The 21,549-nt window shown below is 38.0% G+C and overlaps 3 protein-coding genes across 7 annotated transcripts; 1 reads left to right on the top strand and 2 right to left on the bottom strand.

The window, feature by feature from the left end:
- Nucleotides 1–403: 403 nt before the first annotated feature.
- On the bottom strand, nucleotides 404–1,764 carry inip (ints3 and nabp interacting protein). The gene is made up of 4 exons (XM_056736369.1): nucleotides 1,590–1,764; nucleotides 869–956; nucleotides 705–795; nucleotides 404–622 (listed from the first exon to the last, which is right to left on the bottom strand). The coding sequence occupies exons 1-4, from the start codon at nucleotides 1,612–1,614 to the stop codon at nucleotides 527–529; spliced, it is 300 nt and encodes a 99-aa protein (XP_056592347.1). The 5' UTR covers nucleotides 1,615–1,764; the 3' UTR covers nucleotides 404–526.
- Nucleotides 1,765–2,417: 653 nt separating this feature from the next.
- lin54 (lin-54 DREAM MuvB core complex component) lies at nucleotides 2,418–13,614 on the bottom strand. Of its 4 annotated transcripts, none has more exons than XM_056736362.1 (14): nucleotides 13,429–13,614; nucleotides 10,443–11,128; nucleotides 10,231–10,348; nucleotides 9,947–10,080; nucleotides 8,801–8,956; nucleotides 8,075–8,282; nucleotides 7,909–7,979; nucleotides 7,586–7,780; nucleotides 7,228–7,319; nucleotides 7,067–7,138; nucleotides 6,706–6,808; nucleotides 6,420–6,557; nucleotides 6,127–6,329; nucleotides 2,418–4,174 (listed from the first exon to the last, which is right to left on the bottom strand). In XM_056736362.1, exons 2-14 carry the CDS (start codon nucleotides 11,103–11,105, stop codon nucleotides 3,976–3,978), a joined length of 2,352 nt encoding a protein of 783 aa, XP_056592340.1. In that variant the 5' UTR covers nucleotides 11,106–11,128; nucleotides 13,429–13,614; the 3' UTR covers nucleotides 2,418–3,975. The 4 variants fall into 4 exon arrangements, with proteins under 4 accessions (XP_056592340.1, XP_056592343.1, XP_056592342.1 ...); XM_056736365.1 differs by having other exon boundaries at nucleotides 10,443–11,117; XM_056736364.1 differs by lacking the exon at nucleotides 13,429–13,614 and adding an exon at nucleotides 12,306–12,795.
- A 56-nt stretch (nucleotides 13,615–13,670) lies between these two features.
- Nucleotides 13,671–19,187, top strand: cops4 (COP9 constitutive photomorphogenic homolog subunit 4 (Arabidopsis)). 2 transcript variants are annotated; one of them, XM_056736367.1, is made up of 11 exons: nucleotides 13,671–13,812; nucleotides 13,993–14,125; nucleotides 14,744–14,823; nucleotides 14,914–15,065; nucleotides 16,168–16,271; nucleotides 16,353–16,506; nucleotides 16,623–16,773; nucleotides 16,894–17,064; nucleotides 18,100–18,215; nucleotides 18,302–18,386; nucleotides 18,503–19,187. In XM_056736367.1, the coding sequence occupies exons 2-11, from the start codon at nucleotides 14,052–14,054 to the stop codon at nucleotides 18,634–18,636; spliced, it is 1,221 nt and encodes a 406-aa protein (XP_056592345.1). In that variant the 5' UTR covers nucleotides 13,671–13,812; nucleotides 13,993–14,051; the 3' UTR covers nucleotides 18,637–19,187. The 2 variants fall into 2 exon arrangements, with proteins under 2 accessions (XP_056592345.1, XP_056592346.1); XM_056736368.1 differs by having other exon boundaries at nucleotides 13,773–13,787.
- The last annotated feature ends 2,362 nt before the right edge of the window (nucleotides 19,188–21,549 follow it).

The raw sequence follows: 21,549 nt of genomic DNA, 5'->3' as shown, positions 1-21,549 counted from the left end.
TCAGTAATTTTTTAGTGCCTTAATTTAAACATTTCAGTTCATTCCTGATGCAACATTACTCATTTTTATTTATTTTCATAAATTTTAATAAACATAAATGTTTGATTAGTTTTGTTTCAACGAATAACCATATTTATCTCTTGGTGTGTGAGATGGAGATATCCATATAGATTTATAAACATTCTTTGCATTTAACAGCAGATTATATTTTTTGTGTAAGCAAGCAGTCTTACATCAGGCATGTGCCCAGATTTGATCTTATCATCGAATCAGTTTGGAAAAACATAAAAAAAGACCATATGAACCCAGTAAGAACATCTTTGGGGGAAGCATCTTATGTGCCCAAGACCTTTACACAGTACGCTGTATTTTCATCAAATATAAATAAAAGACACAACGCTAGTTATTTCTCTAAATTTTATGTTTAATCATAAAAAAATATTGACTTGCGATAACAATCTAGACATACAAAAAACAAGACTGAAGTTAATGCAAACACTGAATGAATAAAGTGGTGCGTGTTCATTTACTCCGGTTCAAGCCTCGGTAACACAGGTAATATGAGATTACCGAAGGAGGAATCCTGAGTGATGAAGAATCCGGATGAGTGTGCGTGTGCATGCTGAGACCAAAACAAAGAAAAGTGTTATGAAATTGGTGATTTAAAATAACAACTGAAACTTCACACACAAGCCTTCTGATACCTGCAAAGCTGCCTTTTGTTGTGCAGCAATATGCTGCTGTTCAGCCTGGTCCCTAAACTCTTTATTTACTGCTGGTCTAGAAAGAGGAATGCTGGGAAAAAGAGTATTTGGATTATCACACAGCATTCATGATGTATTATTTTTGTATATTTTCGATATATTACCTGGCTCCAGGGCTATTCATGGACTGACTCTGTAACAAGCGTCTCTTCTCCTTGTTCAGTTCAGCAAGAATAGCAGCCCGGTTTTTGTCTTGAATAAACAACAGCTCAAAATTACATATATGCATAAAATGTTATTACTGTATAGCATCTTAGTGCCTCTATGGGCCCATAGTGTTTGTATAAGATGCAAATAAAAGTTCAGAGCACAGTACAGTTTTAAGTAACGATTTTATATATCAGTAATGATATATTTTGATCTCATATGGATAATAAACATAATAATGAATGTACCAATTAGGATACAAAACATAAAATGACCCTAAAACTCGTTGAAACAAAAATTAAAGGACAGTTTGACCTATACTATAAGTTTCAAACTTATAAAGGTTCCCTTTTCATACGTTACCTTTTATAGTGCATGTTATTAATGACGTTTGTGCGTCATAACACAAATAACAAAAAAACACAATATCTAATTAAAACAGTTTGAGTTCTTAAAATTATTTTAAAATGTGGTATAGCAGAAAGTTGTTCAGAAAAACATAATGTGGGCACAATGACCGCTTTATGGTTATTGAAAACTAACTATGCGATATATACCACAGAGTTTGTTTCTTCTTTTATTTTAAATGACTAAATGTAAATGTTAAGTATTGAAACTATAGAACACATTCTCTTATCTTGAGATGAAGAACAGACTGATATACCAAACAATATTTACCTGGTCCAGGCGGATTTGCGGCCATTTTTACAAGTGCTCTAAATCTAAAAAAACCGTAACGACTAACTACCCACAAAGCATATGTTAAATCGCTTAAATTAACCTTTAAAACAGGTTAAATGCTGTATGGGCGATTATCCACAAGCAGCTCTGATGTCTTCTTCGTTAGGAGCGATTGAGGCCGCAAAGAACGTAACGATGCGCGCCTACAGCGCCCACTGCAGGACTGGAGCTGTAGCGACCGACAGCATAATTTCTTGCGTCCTTATTGAAATGACTTAAAATAACGCAGAGATCAATGCTAAACGGTCTGAAGTTGGGATGAAGTTCGGTTAGGAAAACAAACTTGAAGCGGTTTCATAACGTTTACCCAAAAATAAATAAATGCGATTCCTTGGTGACATGACGCGTTGCTTTCTCTAGGGGGCGCCAGACTCCCGGTTAAACACAGACATATATGGTTAAACACACATGCTGGGAAATGCTGGGCATAAGATTCCAAGGTCTGGTTTTAAAAAACCAGACTGGGGCAGTTTCCGTCCATATCACAAGTGTTTAAGAAACTCTTTCACTTACCATAGAAGAAATGTACGTTATATGTGACCCTTTGAAAACCCTTAAATCCTCTTCAAGTAGAGCCAACTGTTAATACACAGTGGCATGACAAAATGTATTTATCAAATAAATAAAAATAAAGTTTACAGTGTATAATCTTACTGTTGATCATTTTTCTGACAATTACATATATTTCCCACAAAAATTGTTAAAGGGAGAACATGAACTATTCATTTTAATAAACAAGAATACAAAACAATTTTATTATGATGTCATATTTCTTCTTAACAGCAAGGGTTGTGCTGCATATGAATACAAGTCATCTTGCTACTAAACACACGCTTCTATAGCTTATTATAAAATATTCGAAAAAATCTTCAAGTATTGAGGTGTGACACGAGCATGACCTGGGTTTGTCTTTGACGGGTTTGTTAAGAACCACCTATAAGTTTCCGTTGAAAATATAAGTGAAACATATAGTGCATCAAGAAATGTCTGACGATTTAGGGATGGACGAAAAATGCTATCCTTAAAAATAGCATAAGCCCAAAGAAACAGTGTCAAAAACACTTTTTTAAACAATTAAGGAGAATAAATGTTTAATGACATTTAATCCAAACAGCCGCTACATCTCATGTGTATGCAAATATTAAAAAACTCAAATAAATTAACCCCTTAAAAACCTTCAGGTTATTAATAAAACATTAATTAAAAAGCTAATTGAAATGTATTTACCTAAGATGTATCCTTGGTTTGGACGGGGTGTCCGGCGTTTTTTGATTGCTATGAATTTCCTCTCAGTGCATCATTAGTTTATTAAGCATTTAAAAAAAAAAAAAAAACGAACCAACCACACACAACTTGCACAACGGCCGAGTCTCTTATTTTATCTGTGGACAGAGCAAGAATCAATAATGGAAAAGATGAAAATGTTAAAAGGAGCATATACCAACAACAAGCCTTAAGACTGACCATCACAAAGCTTATGTAGCTGTATGCTTTCATCTGTAAAGCGGTTAATTCAATAAGATTGAGAAGGAACTTCTTTCCTTTAGATAGATTGGTTCAAAGCACTGTTAAGTACAGGATACGGGTACTGCTGTCAGAAATGTCATACTCGGTTTAACATTCGTGTGACGCTTTTACTGTCTGCCGCGAAACTCCAGCCACACACAAACCAGCCCAGAATTGCGAACTTCTATATGCTTGGTAAACAGAACAGTGAATTTATGACAACATTAAATCTGAGAAATTAAATTTGGCCTAAGAACAAAATCTTCTGCAAGTAAATAAATATAATAAAGCTACAGTATATGCTATTTACTGTATACAAGTCATGATTTGACAGTTATCACATGTGCAGAGAAGGTTGTTTGATGTCAAACATATTCTGAGGTTATTGGCAGTAAGCGGAAAAGGTAAGCGAACGATAATATGACAATCAGTTTTAAAAGACAAACGAATGCCATGATTTTGCATTTAAAAATGGAAAACTCTGCCAAAAAACAACAAATCTACTTTAAAACTGTATAGATCATTCTATAATAAAACCCCTTCTGTGACAGCGAACAGTGCCAGCCCACTCGGAGCGCAGTCCTCCTTTCGTCTCCCAGTTTGACGGAAACTCAACGTGAGGCCAATTGGAAGCTTTTGGTCTCTTTATTGGATAGCCCCCTGTATCCATATGTGAACATGCCGTACGCCGACCCCGAGTCTTAATGCCTCAAGTCAAATCCAACAAATCCATGGTGCTACAGTTCAGTGCTTTGGGCTCAAGGCGTTTGCACTACACCACCAGCTGGTAGGGCTCTCAATGACAGCTTCACCCGGTCTAGCAGTTAATGGGACAGTCCGTCTTGGCTTTGCCGGCAAAACTGATGATTCTCCTCAGGCAGCGGCCGAACTCCTCCAGAACGAGGCGCTCGGCCGTGGCCGCAGTCTGGTTGTTGAGCTCTGCCTGTTCGACCTGCTCCAGCAAACAGTCACACGTCGCCTCGGCCACTTCCTTCGTGACAAATGTGTACGGTAACCTGAAAGTTATTTGAATGATCAGTTAACACAATAAAACTTCTGAAATATAAACAAAAGAACCTGCCCGAAACACAATAGAAAGTTGATCAAATTTAATTGTTATAATAATAATTCTATTGGTTGTAATGGAAATTCTAATGTTGTCTACTGGAATGTGATGAATTCTATTAAAGTTCATGGTGGGATGTTAAATCCTGCTGGAAAAAAGCCCAACACTACAAAAATGATTTTTTTTAATGCTGTAATGTAAAAACGTTATGGTTTGTAATGGCATATTAAAGAAAAATATTAGAATTTCTGGAATGGTTTCTGTTGGGTTTCTATTCCCTGCTTAACCAAACAATAGAGATCATTGAAGATGTTAAAATGCTTTTAAAGGGATTTGTACTGGCTTTAATGGAAACTTTTATGGTTCTACTAGTATATGATGGATTATGTTGGTGAGATGTTAAATCATATTGGAACTATGCTCAAAGCACTCTACAAAAAGGAACTTTGTAACTGTTTTAATGGAAACCCTTATGATTTCTGTAATGGTTTCAGTTTTTTTTCCAGCAGGGATACCAGTGGACACTGTTTCCATTAAACCAATACAAATTCCTTTCAAACCATTGAAAGCATTACAACATCTTTAATGGTCTCTGTTGTTTTTTTACGCAAGGATGTACAACGGTTCATTTTTTTTTTTTTTACATTATAATCCTATGGACTAAACAGTGTTTCCAAAAAAGTCCTAATAGCATTTTTAAACGCAAGCATCTTTTTCTGCAGTCCAGTGCAAAAAACTTAAAACGATTCAGATTTTTTTTAAATAAACTTTCTGGAAAAAAATACCCTCCGTCAAGCACCTTCTTCACATCTAGTCAATGACAGAGACCGGTCGTTTCCATAACATCATGCGACGAACGTGATTGATCAAGAAGGCTCAAGGTCGAATTTTTTTTAATGCCGGCCGAAAAGCCCATGGAGCATAGTTTTGTATAAATGCAAGTTTAATATTCATTTTCAATAACTTTTGATGGCATATCTAGCAAGAAATTAATTGAGTAGTTTTTAATGATGTGCTTTATTATTGCAAAGACGCTCTCTGTTTATAATTCAAATAGAATTCAGCTACGCTGCCTATATACCCTGTCTATCTTAAGCCAAAGGTAAAATTGACTTTCCGTGTACGTGTCAGTCTCGCGCATAAACGTCCGAGTTCAACACATCCGTACAAATGCGTATGTGTGCTATACCAGACTGTCAGAGGACAGCGCTGAGTTGGGTAATTCACAGACCCACTGCAAATTAATGATTGAGGAAGTCATTTGCCATTTCAAGCAATCCGAGCAAACAGCAAGACAACAAGAACAACAACCAAACCGTATGGAAAAGGATATGCATCCTAGCTTACTGTTCTTGGTTTCAGACTGTTGGTTTTGGATCGTTTTTCTTCGACAACTGCACAGTGTACACTTTCTGTGTCTGTATTGACCCCTAGTAGACTTGTGCTCTTGCGCATGCGCTGTTGAATGCGTAACATCTGGGTGTGCGTAAGACCGCGGACCCTCCTTATGACGAAAACTACGTCATGCGGGCATCGCACGGTTGCGAACAGACGGACCATACCTGCTCCTTAAGCTGCCTTCATGCACAAATGCTATCTTTGAACATTGCTGGCTGATATTTGTAACCACACATTTTTTAAATAATAAAAAAGCACCATTGTCAACTTTTTCTTGTTAAAAAAGAAGTCAAATGTGATCAATTTATTCATTCATTTAATTTTATATAAAAATCTTTATATTTATTTAAATCCATAGATTGTTGATAGATGGTTACTAAGGAGATATGGGTGGTTGCTAAGGTAGTGGACTAAAGAGCATTTTGGAGGTCCATAGGTCATTGTTAGGTAATGTCTGGATATAAAGTAACTATTATAATAAGATAAAGATATGGCAGGTCTTACTTTCCGCCTCCACTGGTGAGCGCTGGAGTCGTTCTGGTGAGCAGATCCGAGATCTGCGATGACAGTTTGGTTTTGGCTGCTGTTTGCTGCTGTACTCGCACCTCTGCTGCGTCTGCCAGGTGCATCAGTGTCTTCCTCTCTGGACTCTCCTCAAAGTTCTTACAGCCCATGCATTTGCAGATTGAAGAGCACATGATTTTTGCCTGACGTGAACAGTGAACGAGAGACTGTTAACTGTGCTCCCAAGGACCCAACACGAGGGCTGAACGCTTTGACATTCAGAAGCAGCTCACCTCATAACACTCGCAGTAGTTCTTCAGGCAGCCGGATTTTTTACAGTTGCACCCTTTGCTGTGTCTCCTGTCTGACTCGCCTTCTTTGCCTTTGCCAATCTTTGGCTTGAAGGCCACCGGGTTTCGGTCTAAACAAGCCTGCAGGACGACACGTTATTCTGTAGTTTGTGACCACAACAAAACAGCAGAACAGTTTTGTGCCACAAAGATGACATTCCTAAAGATTCAAAAGAGCGTGACAGCAGAAGTCATTGTACATTCAAAAAAAAAAACGGTCCTTTGTTACCTTAATCGCCTTAAGTCTTTCACTCTCATGACCAAGGTTGTTAAAGCAGTTAACACAGTTGCAGTTACTACAAAACTCCCCATTGGCAAAGCAATCACAATACCTGCAGAGAAGAGATGAATAAATAACCAGTTATCAAACAGCAAGTCCTCATGTTATAATGAACACGCTGTACGATTCTGTTCATCATCTCTATCAAAGCATCAAAGACAACTATACATGATTCTGAAAGTGTAATCTTGAAAACAACAGGTGGCGTCCATGGCACATATTTGCCACAAATGGGGGTCTTAACTAAACATGCCAATGTGGCCAATGAAACAATTATAATACTAGAACACCAATGCTGGATGGTACATACAATTTCAGACACTGTGAGCGTGTGCAGTTACAGGGTTTTCTCTGCCTAGATGCGGCATCTGATGTTTGTAAACTGCAATAAGAAAAACAATGAGCTTGATATAACAAACAGTTTGCAAAAATGAATCGTGATATAACCGCTTAACAATATTTGCATCTCACCCGTTGAGAGAAAGCCTGGCTTGGGTCTGTATTGCCGTGTTCGCAGAGAAGGTGGAGCTGCTGGTTATAGTGACGAACGTAGGCTGGGGAATCTGCGAGAAAACATGAGACGTGAAAAACTCCCCAAAACATCCAAACAATACAACACCTCAGAGATGACCGGAAGTGCCGCGCTGGTTCCCTCGACCGAAAGCCTATGCATTTGTCCCATAGACTTTGGGAAGATCGCAAAAAATAAGCTCTGTGTTTAACAAAGGTTTATGACGTAAACAAGACTAAAATGCTAACTCGCTTCCGGGTTTTGCATGCAAAAATCTGTCATCCCTATTGGATTCGGTACCATTGCCGATGTACGGACCTGTGTGACATACGGCGCCGGCAACATGTATCCCATGTTCCCAGAGCCGTGTGCGGAGGTAAGTACAGTGCCCGGAGGAAGATTGGTCAGGTTGGGCTGGAGCTGAGGCAGATGTGTGGCTGGCATGATGAGGCGCTGGGGGGTCTGACTGGTGGTCACCACCTGCGTTGCTGATGTCAGGGGCTTGGGTACCACCTTCGTATGCGTCCGACCACAACAAACCACAGAAATATTGTTATAACCAAGATTTCTGGTTGACATTTATGTGCATTAAACTGGTTAGAGTGAGATTAGACAACAGGAATGCATGTTTCACCATATACCTGTTTAACAGTCTGTGCCTGTACGATGGGTACAGACATCCGTACCGCAGCGTTCATCATCACAGACTTGGCTTTGAAAACAACAGAACAGTTTTAAGTCTATTAGACTTAAACATTCAAGTTGGACATTAAAGAACAGATTTAATCTGAACTATACAGGCTCTACCTGGTTGAATAGAAGAATTAGTGTTGGTGTTGGCAACCGTATGCAAGGTGCCGCTGCCGGTTGTGGCGGTCACGAGTCGTACGTAATGAAAGCGGCTGCCTGGCACCTGAATCTGCTGTACATTAGGTGTTGTGGAGAGGGGGATGATGGTCTTATACTGAGATGTCCCCATCCCTGTCACAGTAACCCCCTGCACTGGCTTCACACCCTGTAGTTGAGATAAAGCAAAACATGTAGTTAGTGACATGCAAAAGTTTTCCGGTGTGAAACTTTTCTGTGATACCCTTTTTTCCTCTAATTTGGTACAGATGGCAAATCCTGATTTGAACTCTTTTATGCTTATACCCACTGTATACAATGTGGGTTTAGGTAAAAAGACATCTGATAGGTCAGATGTTAATATTTAATGGTAAAATACCCATGTGAAGTCTCTAAAGCACTTTTTTTAAAGCATAGTTCTCCATACTCGGGTAAGTGAATTGTCACACCCATAATGGTCCATATTTCTCATAAATGAAAACAACTTTTTACACGATAAAACAAAACCTATTAAATAATATAATATTTTATATTTAAATTCATAGCTATACATGATGTGAATTCAAAATCACTACCGTAAATCCCCAAAAGCTCATGACAGCATAGAGGCAAAATTATTATTGTTTTTGAATGTTAAAGTATGATTGTCTTTTAGCAAACAGATCTTTAGTGTCTTTGAGTGTTTACCTGTGCACCGGAAAGGCTGGTTCCTACTTTGGCAGGTGAGGTGGCAGCAGACTGTTGGACAGCGAGGATCTGCTGACCCAAAGCAACATTCAGAGGGAGCGTCACAGACTTCTGGGGTGAGAGTGGAGACTGACTTGCCACCGAAACAACTGTCAGCTAGTGGCAAAAAGAAATGAGGGTGAGGACACAGACATGAGGAAAGAGTCTCAACCAATGGTGTGTTTCTCCAGCTAATAGCAGGGGTGCCGTTTTAAAGGGATGGTTCACCCAACAATGAAAATTCTGTCATCACTTACACACACTCAGGTTATCCCAAACCTATATAAATGTCTTTGTTCTGTGAAACACAAAGGAAGATATTTGGAAGAATGTCAGTAACCACACAGATCTAATCCCCCATTTACCAGACCTTGCAGAAAATTTTCTGTGATTTCTGCAGCAAAAAATGCTTGATTTTGTAGTGGCTTTCTTCAAATTATGCGATAAAATTGCAAGGGTTTTTACTCAAAAAAAAGTTGTTCATTATTAATTTCCTATTATTAACAGGCATCCAGTTGTTTCAGACTGACGCTCTGGAAACCTTGGCCGCTTTAAGTAGCCAAGGCCCGCCCGAGAGGTCATTTTGACTGACATAGCAGGCAGCCAATCATGTTTCGTCAGGCTTTTTTTATGAATTTTGTTACCCGTTACACTTTCTCCAATTGCAAGTGTTACAGACCCTTATCTCCCTATAATAAGAGTATCTCTGCCTGACTTTTGGAGAAGGTTTTTAATGGAATGTGCAGTTTGCTGATGTAACATGGCGCATCTTCGGCCAAAATATGCAGGAAATTTATGACAATCTCTTAATTTTTACAAGTTGCCGCACATTTTGAAAGAGTAAATTTGACTACGCGATAAATTGTTCAATCGGAAAAACGCTAAATTGTGCAGGGACTTATTTACTGTCAGCCAAAGTATGGAAAAGAAATACGATGGGAGTCAATGGGGAATGAGATCTGTTTGGTCACTGACATTCTTACAAATATCTTCCTTTGTGTTCAGCAGAACAAAGAAATGAGTAGAGATTTGGAACAACCTGAGGTAGAGTTAATGATGATAGAATTTTCAATTATAGGTGAACTACACACTTGACTAGAAACTGACCTTGCCAGGAGACTTCAGAGGTGAGATGGCCACTTTGCTGTTGCCAGATGTGTTCTGCTGCACAGTCCCGGTCGTTTCACCGATGTTGATGTTACGTGGAGGGGTCAATGGAGTGCCCTGTGTAACAACCCGACCTGCGAGCAGGAACAAAGCTTTAGGATGGATCACAAGACTCTGGCAGTGCATTATTATAGATTTCCTGATCACATGACGGGCTAGTGACTTGCTTACAAACATCAGCAGATTTCAAAGATGTGTTTGATATTACACAGGACGTAGATTACCAGTCACTACAGGAGCTCCTGACGCGGGATTGGTCAGTCCTTTATTGTTTAAAGCCTTTGTGATGATGAGCTTTGTTATCATTGGTCCGGCTGAAGACACCGGAGGCTTCTTTGTGATCTGTGGGGAGAAACATCAATCTTTCATTCTGTTGAACTGGAAGCGAAGCTTAATCCTCATGAAGATGTCTTTCCATAAAAAGATAAACACTGACCTGAAGGGTCTTCAGCTGTTGGGCTTGCAACGGTGTGGAGGTGCTCAGCAGCTGACTGGCCGAGCTCACAGCTATCACCGGCTTCCCGACTGTTGTCAGCATTTTGATCTGGGTTTTGGCATCCCCTGTGCCCTGGGTGGTGGCAGGTTTGTTCCAAGTCTGGGGTAGAGCCAACATAATGGGCTGTCCTGTTTTACTGAGGCCGGCAACCAGAAGTTTCTGACCCTCTGGCTTCAGCACAGCAGTGCCCGGAGGTTTGCCATCCACACCAGGGGAGGTGGCCACTTTGTTGATGATGAGCTGGTGATTGGCCGGGACGGTGACGCTGGAGATTTTTGAGAGGCTATGAGTCACACCAGGGCTGGTGGTTTTGGAGGCGGCGCCAGTCACGAGACCGGAGGGGGCCAGGAGGTGTTGAGCTCCAGAGATGGTGCTACATTGAGCGTGGCTGGAGGTTGTGGTCATCTGCATAGCTGTGGTGGTCGTACACAGGGTGACGATTTCAGGCACCTCCGTTTCCATAGGAACCTGAGCCGGCTCCGATTCGGATTGGGGAGGAGGTGCGAGATGCTCGGCGGGGAGTTCCTCTTCCATTGCGATAGCTTCAGTATCCATAATCTCATCAGGGAGGAGGCTGTTGAGCTCAGGTGATACCACATCCATCTTGCAAAATGACTGAAAACAAACTAAAAAAAGTGAAAGAGTGTTTTTTAAAACATTTAGAGAAAAATAAGAGAAAAAACCCTGAATTTAGTTTGACTTTTTATTTAAGGACCTTATGCAAGATTATTTGTATCACCCCATTGGCAGATTTTTGACTGGTTTTAAACAAAAACTTCCCAAATTCTTGTACTTTTTACAATAAAAGAAGAGTAAATATCTTCGGTCACTCATCTTGTAAAGAAAATGTATGTTGATTAAAGAATGTTAAAGGAGTAGTTCACCTTTAAAATAAAAATTATGTCATCATTTACATGCCATCTTGTCATTTTAGACCTGTGTGACTTTTTTTCTTCTGCACAACACAAAAGAAGATATTTGGAAAAATGTTGGTAACCGAACACCACAGCCCCCCATTCACTTCTATTGTAACCTTATTATTACACGTGCAATATAAACCAAAAAAAAACAGTTCATACTTTTTTTATTTGTATACAGTCTTCTGCATCAGTCAAATCTAAAAAAAAATGCTGAGCTCCAAAAATAACAAAAGCAATAAAGTTGTGTTGATTGTGTCAGCATGTTCTACAACTCAAAGCTTTGGCATCACTTTTGAGGAAAATTGTGCAAGAGTGATGGATGCCAGTAACGTTACATACATACAGAAATAATGGATGTCTATGAAGGCATGACGTGTAAAAAAAAACGTGTTGAAAATGATAAACATACACCATAAAGTATACAACTAACATCTAAAGAGTCATATAACAACACATATGTCAAATATAAACCGCAACTGTGCTCTGCGGGCAATTCAACTCTCCTATTATTAAACGCTCTACGCTTACGCGACGCGACTAGAACGCCCCGTCAATCAAACTGCGCCGAAAGTGTTGATGAAAGCGTTCTAAATGCGTCGCGTCGCTCAGCTGCTAAGAGGCTACGTAGCAGAGAGCTAGCCAGCAGTTAACACACCAAATATACATCAAGAACTATGGCTAACATTAGCAATGACAATCACCAACACAACCGTCTCTTGCAGTGCTTTCTCACCAAATTTCGTGACTCAAAACCTCCTAAAAAACACGTTCCTTTATACGTTATAAACGTTCAATTGAAACCATAAAAGTACTCAAATAATTAACAGAGACAGGACACACCAAGGCCTCCATTTTAATCGCAGAAAATGATTCTCTCCATTACCTCAACAGTTAATTCTGTAAAAACCCAGCAGGGCAGTCTGACAGTTTCCACATCGAGGCGAGTTTGTTGACATTCCACGCGCACGGTTCCCTGTATACTCCGTTGCCATGGAAATTAACTTTATAACACCACGACACATACATGTGTTTACAGACTGGGAGTTTTTGGTTTAGCGGAGTCCTGTAATAGTGACTTTGAGCGCTGAGTGTCTATTTCAGGCCAGGGTTGGATTTCGAAAGATCCGCCATTTTCAACTCGTCATCAGTTCAGAAACAGCAGCAGCACAACATATAAACGCAGGGTTTGTTTTGTTAGCGCGAGGGAGGGGCACAGTGGAGATAAATGACGTGAAAGCTCAAAATCTTAATTTTAACAGATGGCTGGAATAAGAGCTCATGCTCTTTCATATTTGACACAATTCTGCAACACATGGGTGTTGATTATATTCAATGTTTTATAGTAAATGTGCAATAAGACCAAGTCTTCCGACAGTAAACAGCTAACTTTAAGTCGAACATCTCTTGGAAGGAAATACATAGAGATTAAAGGTTAACTGAAACAAAATATTGCAATAATTACAAAATAAAAATTACTTATAAGTGTCATTATTTATGAAATTATTACAGAGCACAATACAAAAAAAAATGCTCGATCGCTTCCTGGCGAGTCTGTGTGTTTTGTTCGAGGAAAAGAAATTGGGGTCCATATAACTTTTAATTCTCCAATGTTTGCATTAAATAAAAGTCAAACGTTAACACAAGCGATTGCATAACACTACTGCTGCTATAAAGCAATAACAGTGTACTGTAAAACCACAATGATCCAGACAGAGCAAGCAGGCTGCTGTCATTATTGTCGGCGCATTGCCTCAGTTTCTCCAGCCAACATTAAACTATCGCAAAGACTTCAACCCAAGAGCAATCTTTACCTTTGTACGTTTTAACTCGCACTTCAGCACCAAACCTTTACGTACCAACAATCATTTGTCATCACAACTCGTTCTTTGAATTACGCACTACGCAAAAAGCGCAAGACATGTTCAAAGCCCACATCAGCTGACAAATACACAGTTAGCAGCTCGGCTAACTAGCTGAGATCATATTGCCCCTTGCTGAATACCCACCCGAGCTGAAAAGACACTTCCTACACTTTGTCGAGAGAAGTCTCGACACGCTCTTCTGAAATCCTCGAAGTTTTCCGCTCGATCACGCGCCGCGTAGTCCAGCTCGACGCTGCATCGTTTCGATCATCCGCTCTCAGAGGAAGACGATTGTTTAAAATACCGCGCCGAGCGCCATTTCACCTCTAACATCCCATTATCAGGCCACGCCTTCGTAGGAAGCAACATATTGCGTCACTGCACAACTTCCGTGCACGCCTCTTTCAGTAGTATGTGCCTCGCGCACGCATAAAAGCGAAATGATTATTTTTAATATTGGAGATATAAATATATTTTAAAACATACTTGTATATTTAGACGGGGTATGTTGTCAGAAATGTAAATAATGTAAGCTTTCGTGTTTTTTGGTGAAGTCTAAACCCATACATTTTTCACAATTCTAAGTAATTATAGGTTATTCGCATATTAATAATATATACATTATTATTCTTGGTTTTCATTTACTTTTTTAATTCAAACAAACAAGAATACTCGAGAATAAAATGATTTGATGTGTTTTTGGCGTAGATAGAGTGGCGCCCTCTTGAGGTCTGAATGTGTCACTGTTGATTCAGCAGTGGAGGAAAATGGCGACCGGCGTGAGACAGGAGCTCGCCCAGCTGATGAACTCCAGTGGCTCTCATAAAGATCTGGCTGGGAAGTATGTTTATTCAGGCCTTTTATTTACATATCCAATAAGTATATGTCAGTTGCACAGATATATCATTGTTTACGTTTTCTCAGATGAAAGATTTGATGCACAGATGATGTCTCCAGGCTAATATTAGCTAGCGTGAGGCTATGCATGCACTGAACTAATGAATAGTTATTCTGCTTGTCAGTATGCATTTAGTAGTCTGCAGTTCACTACTTTTTAAGTTTTTATCATTAATCTATAATAGTAAGTTATTTGCGTGAGCAAATGTATCGGGGATGTTTGATGACAGGTGCTTAGGCAGCTAGATTGTATTTACTCCAACAGTAATGTAAGTCATCCAAGAAATCCTTGTTACTACAACAGATGTGGTTACTGTAACGTTGACTTGGTATTTGCTGTAAAAATATTTTTCTTGTCTAAAGTAGTAATAATATTTGTAATTCTTTAAATATTCAGTCAATTGTATTATCATAGCATTTAGATAACTCACTGTTAAGCACTTTTGTTAGTAGTTTATTATGATTTATCTCTTCAAGTTTTAAAAGTTGTTTTACATGAATTGTGTTCATAAGTCTAAAAATAAACATTTGCCCTTTTTGTCTCCTTTAAAAATTGTCACAGATATCGTCAAATATTAGAAAAGGCTCTTCAGTTTACTGACGCAGAACAACTTGAGGCACTTAAAGCATTTGTTGAAGCGAGTAAGTACACTATCATTAAAGCACACCTGTTTTACATGTAATCCATCTTTTAACATTGCATACACTGATTAACCTCTCATCCTCTCGCAGTGGTCAATGAGAATGTAAGCTTGGTTATATCCAGACAGCTTTTGACAGACTTTTGTACACACCTTCTAAACCTGCCAGACGTTACAGCAAAAACTGTTTGCCATTTTACACTGGAAAAGATTCAGCCCAGAGTCATTTCATTTGAAGAACAGGTCAGTGTAACATTACATGTGAAAACAAGCCTGAATGGACTTGATAAGCCTCTTGTCCAAAATATAATTCAGAATTTCTACCTTCACCTCTTGTACATGTTTTTTGACATACATCTACCAAAATACATTACTACAGAAAAACAGTCACCAAAAATATGCTGTTATCATGTCAGCATCATTAAAAAAACACCTTTGTGTTGGCCATATTTTCTTAGAAATTACATTCATCATTTAATGAGGCTTAAAGTCACATGTGTTTGGAAGAACAGAGAGTGGCTCATTCTCACATAAGCACCGAAACGTCATGGCAGTAAATATTTTAATTATAAAACATACAACGGTAACTAAAACAATTATTATAATAAAGATATAGGAATTCATTTTTTAATTTGACATGGGAATTAATTAGTTTGACGTAGAAATTCATTATTTATGAAATGTTTTGCTTTTTCTGTTGAAATTCTCATTAACACTTGCCAAGTTGTCTGAATGAATTATATTTTGTAATTTAAACAGAGTCAAATGAAAACTTTCTGAAAAAATCGATTCGATAGTCTACTTGATTTTCTCAAATTATAAAAAATGATTGACAGAATATTCATGTATAGTAAAAATAAAGAAATAGAAAAGGAGATTCTCATCCTCCGTAACATTTTTACTTTCTTTTTAATGACTTCATTCTCATTACCTCTACAGGTAGTTTTCCACATTAAAAAATGTAACATGTCTAATTTACTATTAAAATATAATTAATTAATGTGTTACTTATGTAGGATTATTAAAAATTTGCAAAGGCACCATGGCTTTGCTTTTTTAAACAAGGATTGACAGTTATAAACGATTACGGTAATGAGAATTTAAAAAAAATCTAAATTGTGTTAAACTGTTTGTAAAAATGTAGAAACTTTGGCCTTTAAAAATTTCATACCTTGTTGAATAAAAAGGAAATATATAAGTGTTTTTAAGAAAATCATGTTTGACATCTTGAAACCAAAATTTTGTGAGAATCATCCTTACAAACAATGACAAAAAAAGAACAACTCCTTTACAAGAATAAGTAACTATACATAATAACTGTAAGTGAATTCCGCACATTTTTCAGGTGGCTTCAATCAGACAACATCTAGCCACAATCTATGAAAAAGAGGAGGACTGGCGGAACGCCGCTCAGGTTCTTGTGGGCATCCCTCTGGAGACGGGACAAAAGTATGTTCACTTGTTTATGCATGAATAAACTTCTCTCGCCTTGGTTTTACTGTCTTACGTTCTGTCCCTATGTATCAACAGACAGTACAATGTGGACTACAAGCTGGACACCTATCTGAAAATTGCCCGTCTGTACTTGGAGGATGATGACCCGGTTCAGGCTGAGGCCTACATCAACCGAGCTTCTTTACTTCAGAACGAATCCACCAATGAACAGCTGCAGATTCACTACAAGGTGCACCATAAGTTAAACCGATGTTTTATCGAGAAACGATGGCATCTGGTGGAAATAGTCTCTGTCAAAGTTATTAAATTGCGTTTTTATTTAGCGTTTTTCATTGCATCCTATAGGTGTGCTATGCCAGAGTACTAGACTACCGGAGGAAGTTCATCGAGGCTGCTCAGCGCTACAATGAGCTTTCCTACAAATCCATTGTCCATGAGACCGAACGTTTGGAAGCTTTGAAGCATGCTCTTCATTGCACTATACTGGCCTCTGCAGGTATGAACGGCATACTACCTTACTAACATTAGGCTAAACCAATTGTAGCCTTATTTAAATATATATTTCAAAGCGATCACTTGATCTAAGATGGAATTAACACATCTTGTTGGTTCAAAGGTCAGCAGCGCTCGCGTATGTTGGCCACGCTGTTCAAGGACGAACGCTGTCAGCAACTTTCAGCCTATGGCATTTTGGAGAAGATGTACCTGGATCGAATCATTCGAGGAAATCAACTGCAGGAGTTTGCCGCCATGCTGATGCCACATCAGAAAGCCACCACAGCAGATGGTGTTGACTTACTTTTAGATACTATTTTTATGTACTATATATAGGAGTAATTTGCTCCACATAAACATTTTAGCTCCTAATAATTGACATACTTCACTTTATAAGAACTGTAAAAAATGCAAACGTGCCCTTGTAACACGTTAGATGTATTACTGTAGTTATGGTATAATTACACTATAACATGGGTACCTTAAAATAAAGTGTAATCTTATTTATTTATGGTTGATTCAAATTGAATCAGATGAAGTGTATATTTATATTAGTAGCGTAAAATATATGTTTTATTTTACATGAGTGGGTTATCTCACTAAGGTTGGCATGTTATGATGACAACCATATTAAGCCACTTACTCCGTTTAGATTTTTTTAAGTCTATATGCAAACTAAATTAATTATGCAGAGTAGCACTTTTTAGCGGCATTTTGTGTATGATATTTTCAAAAATTTTCAGAGGTGGAGATTACTTAAGTATTTTTACTCTCAAGTACATATTAAAATATCTGTACTTTATGAGAGTGTTTTTACTTTGGAAAAACTTCTACATTATAAAGCATATCTCACACTTTTTACTCCACTACATTTCATAAATAACTTGTTTATTTACCTTTTAAAACGTAAATAAAAGTTAAGTAAAAGTACTTGATTTGATCTTGTACATTTTTTTTACTATTAAAGGTGGGAAATTACCTGATTTTTTTAAGTACTTAAATCCTGTATCAAATGTAAGAAAAACATGTAAAATAAATTGATTTATGAAATTTAGTGGAGTAAAAGTATGAAATATGCTTTGTAAAGGGGAAAAGTCTTTTTTTCCAATGTAGAAACAGCCTCATAATATGTGCAGATACTTGAAAAATGTACATGCATAAAACTGTCCATCTCTTAATTTTTGATAAATTTTGTCTTTTTTTGTCTGATTTTTTTGGGGGACCCCTAAGAACCGTCCTGGTGCCCCTCGGCCAGTTTGAAAACCCTTGACATAAACAACAAATCACTTATTGCACTTGATTTTAAAGATGACATTTTTCTTTGTAGGTTCAAGCATCCTAGACCGAGCAGTCATTGAGCACAACCTGCTGTCTGCTAGCAAACTATACAACAACATCACTTTCGAAGAGCTAGGAGCACTTTTAGAAATTCCACCTGCAAAGGTACATGCGTGCATGGTATTGTGAATGTTTATAAAATAATTATTGTTGTCTCGATTGCTCTAATGCTGCTACAAATCTCTTTACAGGCAGAAAAGATCGCCTCACAAATGATCACAGAGGGTCGCATGAACGGCTTCATTGACCAGATAGACAGCATTGTCCATTTTGAAAGTAAGTTTGGTTAATGGATGAATTAAGTAGCCAATCTTTTTAACTTTAAAATCATTAAACACGGAAGTAAAATAAAACAGACTCGGAAAGTTTTGAAACTGTATTATTTTCATCAGCGCGAGAGCCATTGCCCACCTGGGACAAGCAGATTCAGTCGCTGTGCTTCCAGGTGAATAATCTGCTGGAGAAGATCAGTCAGGCAGCACCAGAGTGGACCGCACAAGCTATCGAGGCCCAGATGACACAATAAATTCCTTTTTCCCCTTCTAGCTACATCCATTGACACACCCTATAGGCAAAATTAACAGCACCATGAAAAGACTATTGAACTTGAGCTCATTCATTTCATTTAACCTCTCACACACTGATTCTGTATTATGTTGGTTGTGAGGCATTTCTGACATTTGCAAAGACAGTCTGACGCTTAATAAACTGTGACCATGTTTTTGTGTGTATTTTCTGTCAGTTTTTAGCGCAAAAAATGGTATATACTGTTTTTTAAACTACCATGGTTGGGAAATTGGTTAGCAAGTCCATTTGGTGACGGTTGCAAGAATCACACTTTATTGATTTTCTCCACATGAACAGATTGTCAGAAAATCACTGAAAATAAATGTGCATGTGATAAGTTGGGAAGTTATACAATGCTGCAGCCGTTGTACAGTGTGATGTAAACAGCATTCCACTGAAGAATAAAACAAAAGTAGAAAAATAAAGTCATTGAAACTAAATAGCAGCATGACTTATATCATTAACTTGTGTTAAAGGGATACATTTATTTAAATAAACTTCTTTTTTTCACCTTCTTGTCTTTCAAAACCTTGATTTTAATTCCCTGTGAAACACAATGGACATTTTTTTATCCGAACAATGGATGTCAATGGGGTTTAATGTTGTTTGGTTACCAGCGTTCTTCAAAATATCTTTGGTCTTCTGGGGAAGAAAGAAAGTCATTCAAGTTTGAAATGACCCGAGACGTCAATGATGACAGAATTTTCATTTTTGGGATGAAAATTCTATCCCTGTACTATCCCTGTAAAAGAGGTGGTTCTTTAAAGGGATAGTTCAGCCAAAAACTCTAATTTGCCGTTTATTTACTCACCCTCAGGCCATCTGAGATGTAGATGACATTTTTTCTTGAGAAGAACCATTAAGAGGATTATTTGGAAATCCGCAGCCCTCTCTGCTTCATTCAATGGGAGTCTATGGGGTCCACCTGTCTAAGAGTTCCTATAGCACATAATTTAAAAAAGCGGCTCCTGGCGACATGTTGATGTTTCCTGAAGTGACTCGCTTGATATTTTCATGAATTTATTAATATAACCCATACTTTACAGCCTCAACACTCCCTTTCTGCAGGTGGCGCTAAACGTCCCGGATACTGGTATGCCATCCGCCACTAAATACTAGAAGAAGAAGATAGCGATTGTGTGCAGAGGCTAATATTATTAAAAATGACGCTCAGTTTAATGAAAATGTCAAATGATTAGCTTCACAAATCTACATGTCAACAGGAACCGGTTTTTCTAATTATGTGCTTTAGGAACTCTTAGACAGGTGGACCCCATAGACTCCCATTGTATGAAGCAGAGAGGGCTGCAGATTTCCCAAACAATCTTCTTTATGGCTCTACTCAAGAAAAAATGTCACCTACATCTCGGATGGCCTGAGGTCGAGTAAATAAACGGAAAATTTGAGTTTTTGGCTGAACTATCCCTTTAATAAACCTTTGACTGAATGGTTCTTAGTGGAAGCAAATATGGTTCTTCTATGGCATCGCTGCAACATCCATTTATTTATATTTTAGTAATTTTTCATTCTGTATAATTTGAGTTTTTCATTCTGTGGAACACAAAAGAAGATATTTTATAAGGACATTGGTAACCAAAGAACACTGAACCTCGTTGACTTCCATTGTATGGACACAAAACCACTGAGACATTTCTCAAAATATCTTCTTTCATACAGGTGACATGAGGGTGAATAAATGACAAGCTTATGTTTATTTTTGGCTTAACTATCCCTTTAACAATGTATTTATGAAATATTATACATTGGAACAACTTACGCTTACATCATCACAACAGCAGAATAATCCGGTCTGAGAGTCCTATGGGCTCATATGTTTTGGGCTGAGATCTCACCTTCATTCTCAAAAAAAGTTCCACCAGAACTTAAGAGAAATATTCAAACATAGTTTAGTTAATATGAAACCTAAACACATATTTATATAGGAAGTCTATACAGCTTTAGCAAAGTATAGGGAATAAAAAACATAAGGATCTTTACCTTTTGTGAAGTTGGATCCTCGCTTCAGGATACTACATAGAGGGATGTCTTTTATATTGGAAACGTCACATGTTCAGGCACTCCCTTCACTGTCCCCATCCATGAAAATACTGTCATCATTAAGTTTGCAGATTACACAGGATCATCAAGGGTGGAGACGTGTTTGGGGAGCTGGTATTCTTGCAAAGAGGAGAAGGACCTTATCGAAAGGAACTAATCATGGACTTCAGGAAGAAATCCTCCCATCCTCTCATCCTCAGGAAAGTGGAGAGAGCTGACAGTTCACATATTCATAACACTTGATGTACACAACGTTGCAGGAAAATGCACAGAAGATCCTTAGGGATATGAGTAAAAAATGTATCATCAAAATGTAAACCTTTATTGTTAAATGAGACCACATTTGATTAAATTGTGATATTTTTAACAACCGAGAAGTTATCAAGATCTAAATGCATGTACTTCCTGGGCCTCAGCTTCTTGTAAATACTTCTGTGTATTATGCACGGTATGTTTTTAATCACCTCCATGCATGAGGGGTGAACAACAGCCGCGGAAAAAATTAAGAGACCATGCCAAATTTTCATATAATCAGCATTTCTAGAGGTATTGTGGTCATTCCAGTCCAATGTCTGTTGAATTTCAACAATACTAAGCCTTAGGAGTGACGGAAAGTCTTCCAACAGCAATGTGAAAGATTGACAGCATAACAAGACACATGAAAAAATTGATAAAAATCAGGGTTATCACTTTTTTTTAATTTTTCCCAAATACGTATTATTTATAATATGATATTACTGGATAGATTACGGGATATTACAGCTGTATTGTTTAAAAGTAAATATAAACTTGTTTTCTTTGTGGTATTACAAAG

The sequence above is a fragment of the Triplophysa dalaica genome, chromosome 22 (genome assembly GCF_015846415.1).
Source record: "Triplophysa dalaica isolate WHDGS20190420 chromosome 22, ASM1584641v1, whole genome shotgun sequence".
NCBI classification, from domain to species: Eukaryota; Metazoa; Chordata; class Actinopteri; order Cypriniformes; family Nemacheilidae; genus Triplophysa; species Triplophysa dalaica.
This window is presented reverse-complemented; position numbering and strand designations above follow the sequence as displayed.

Excerpts from the sequence above, each read along its gene's own strand:
- inip (XM_056736369.1), bottom strand. The coding sequence starts at position 1,614 with ATGGCCGCAAATCCGCCTGGACCAG. Across the intron at positions 957-1,589 it reads CGCAAATCCGCCTGGACCAG|ACAAAAACCGGGCTGCTATT; the intron begins GTAAATATTGTT and ends TGTTTATTCAAG. Across the intron at positions 623-704 it reads AACAAAAGGCAGCTTTGCAG|CATGCACACGCACACTCATC; the intron begins GTATCAGAAGGC and ends TTTTGGTCTCAG.
- lin54 (XM_056736362.1), bottom strand. The coding sequence starts at position 11,105 with ATGGATGTGGTATCACCTGAGCTCAACAGCCTCCTCCCTGATGAGATT. Across the intron at positions 6,809-7,066 it reads CGCTCACAGTGTCTGAAATT|GTATTGTGATTGCTTTGCCA; the intron begins GTATGTACCATC and ends TCTTCTCTGCAG. Across the intron at positions 6,330-6,419 it reads ACTACTGCGAGTGTTATGAG|GCAAAAATCATGTGCTCTTC; the intron begins GTGAGCTGCTTC and ends TGTTCACGTCAG.
- cops4 (XM_056736367.1), top strand. The coding sequence starts at position 14,052 with ATGGCGACCGGCGTGAGACAGGAGCTCGCCCAGCTGATGAACTCCAGT. Across the intron at positions 14,126-14,743 it reads CATAAAGATCTGGCTGGGAA|ATATCGTCAAATATTAGAAA; the intron begins GTATGTTTATTC and ends AAATTGTCACAG. Across the intron at positions 16,272-16,352 it reads CCTCTGGAGACGGGACAAAA|ACAGTACAATGTGGACTACA; the intron begins GTATGTTCACTT and ends ATGTATCAACAG.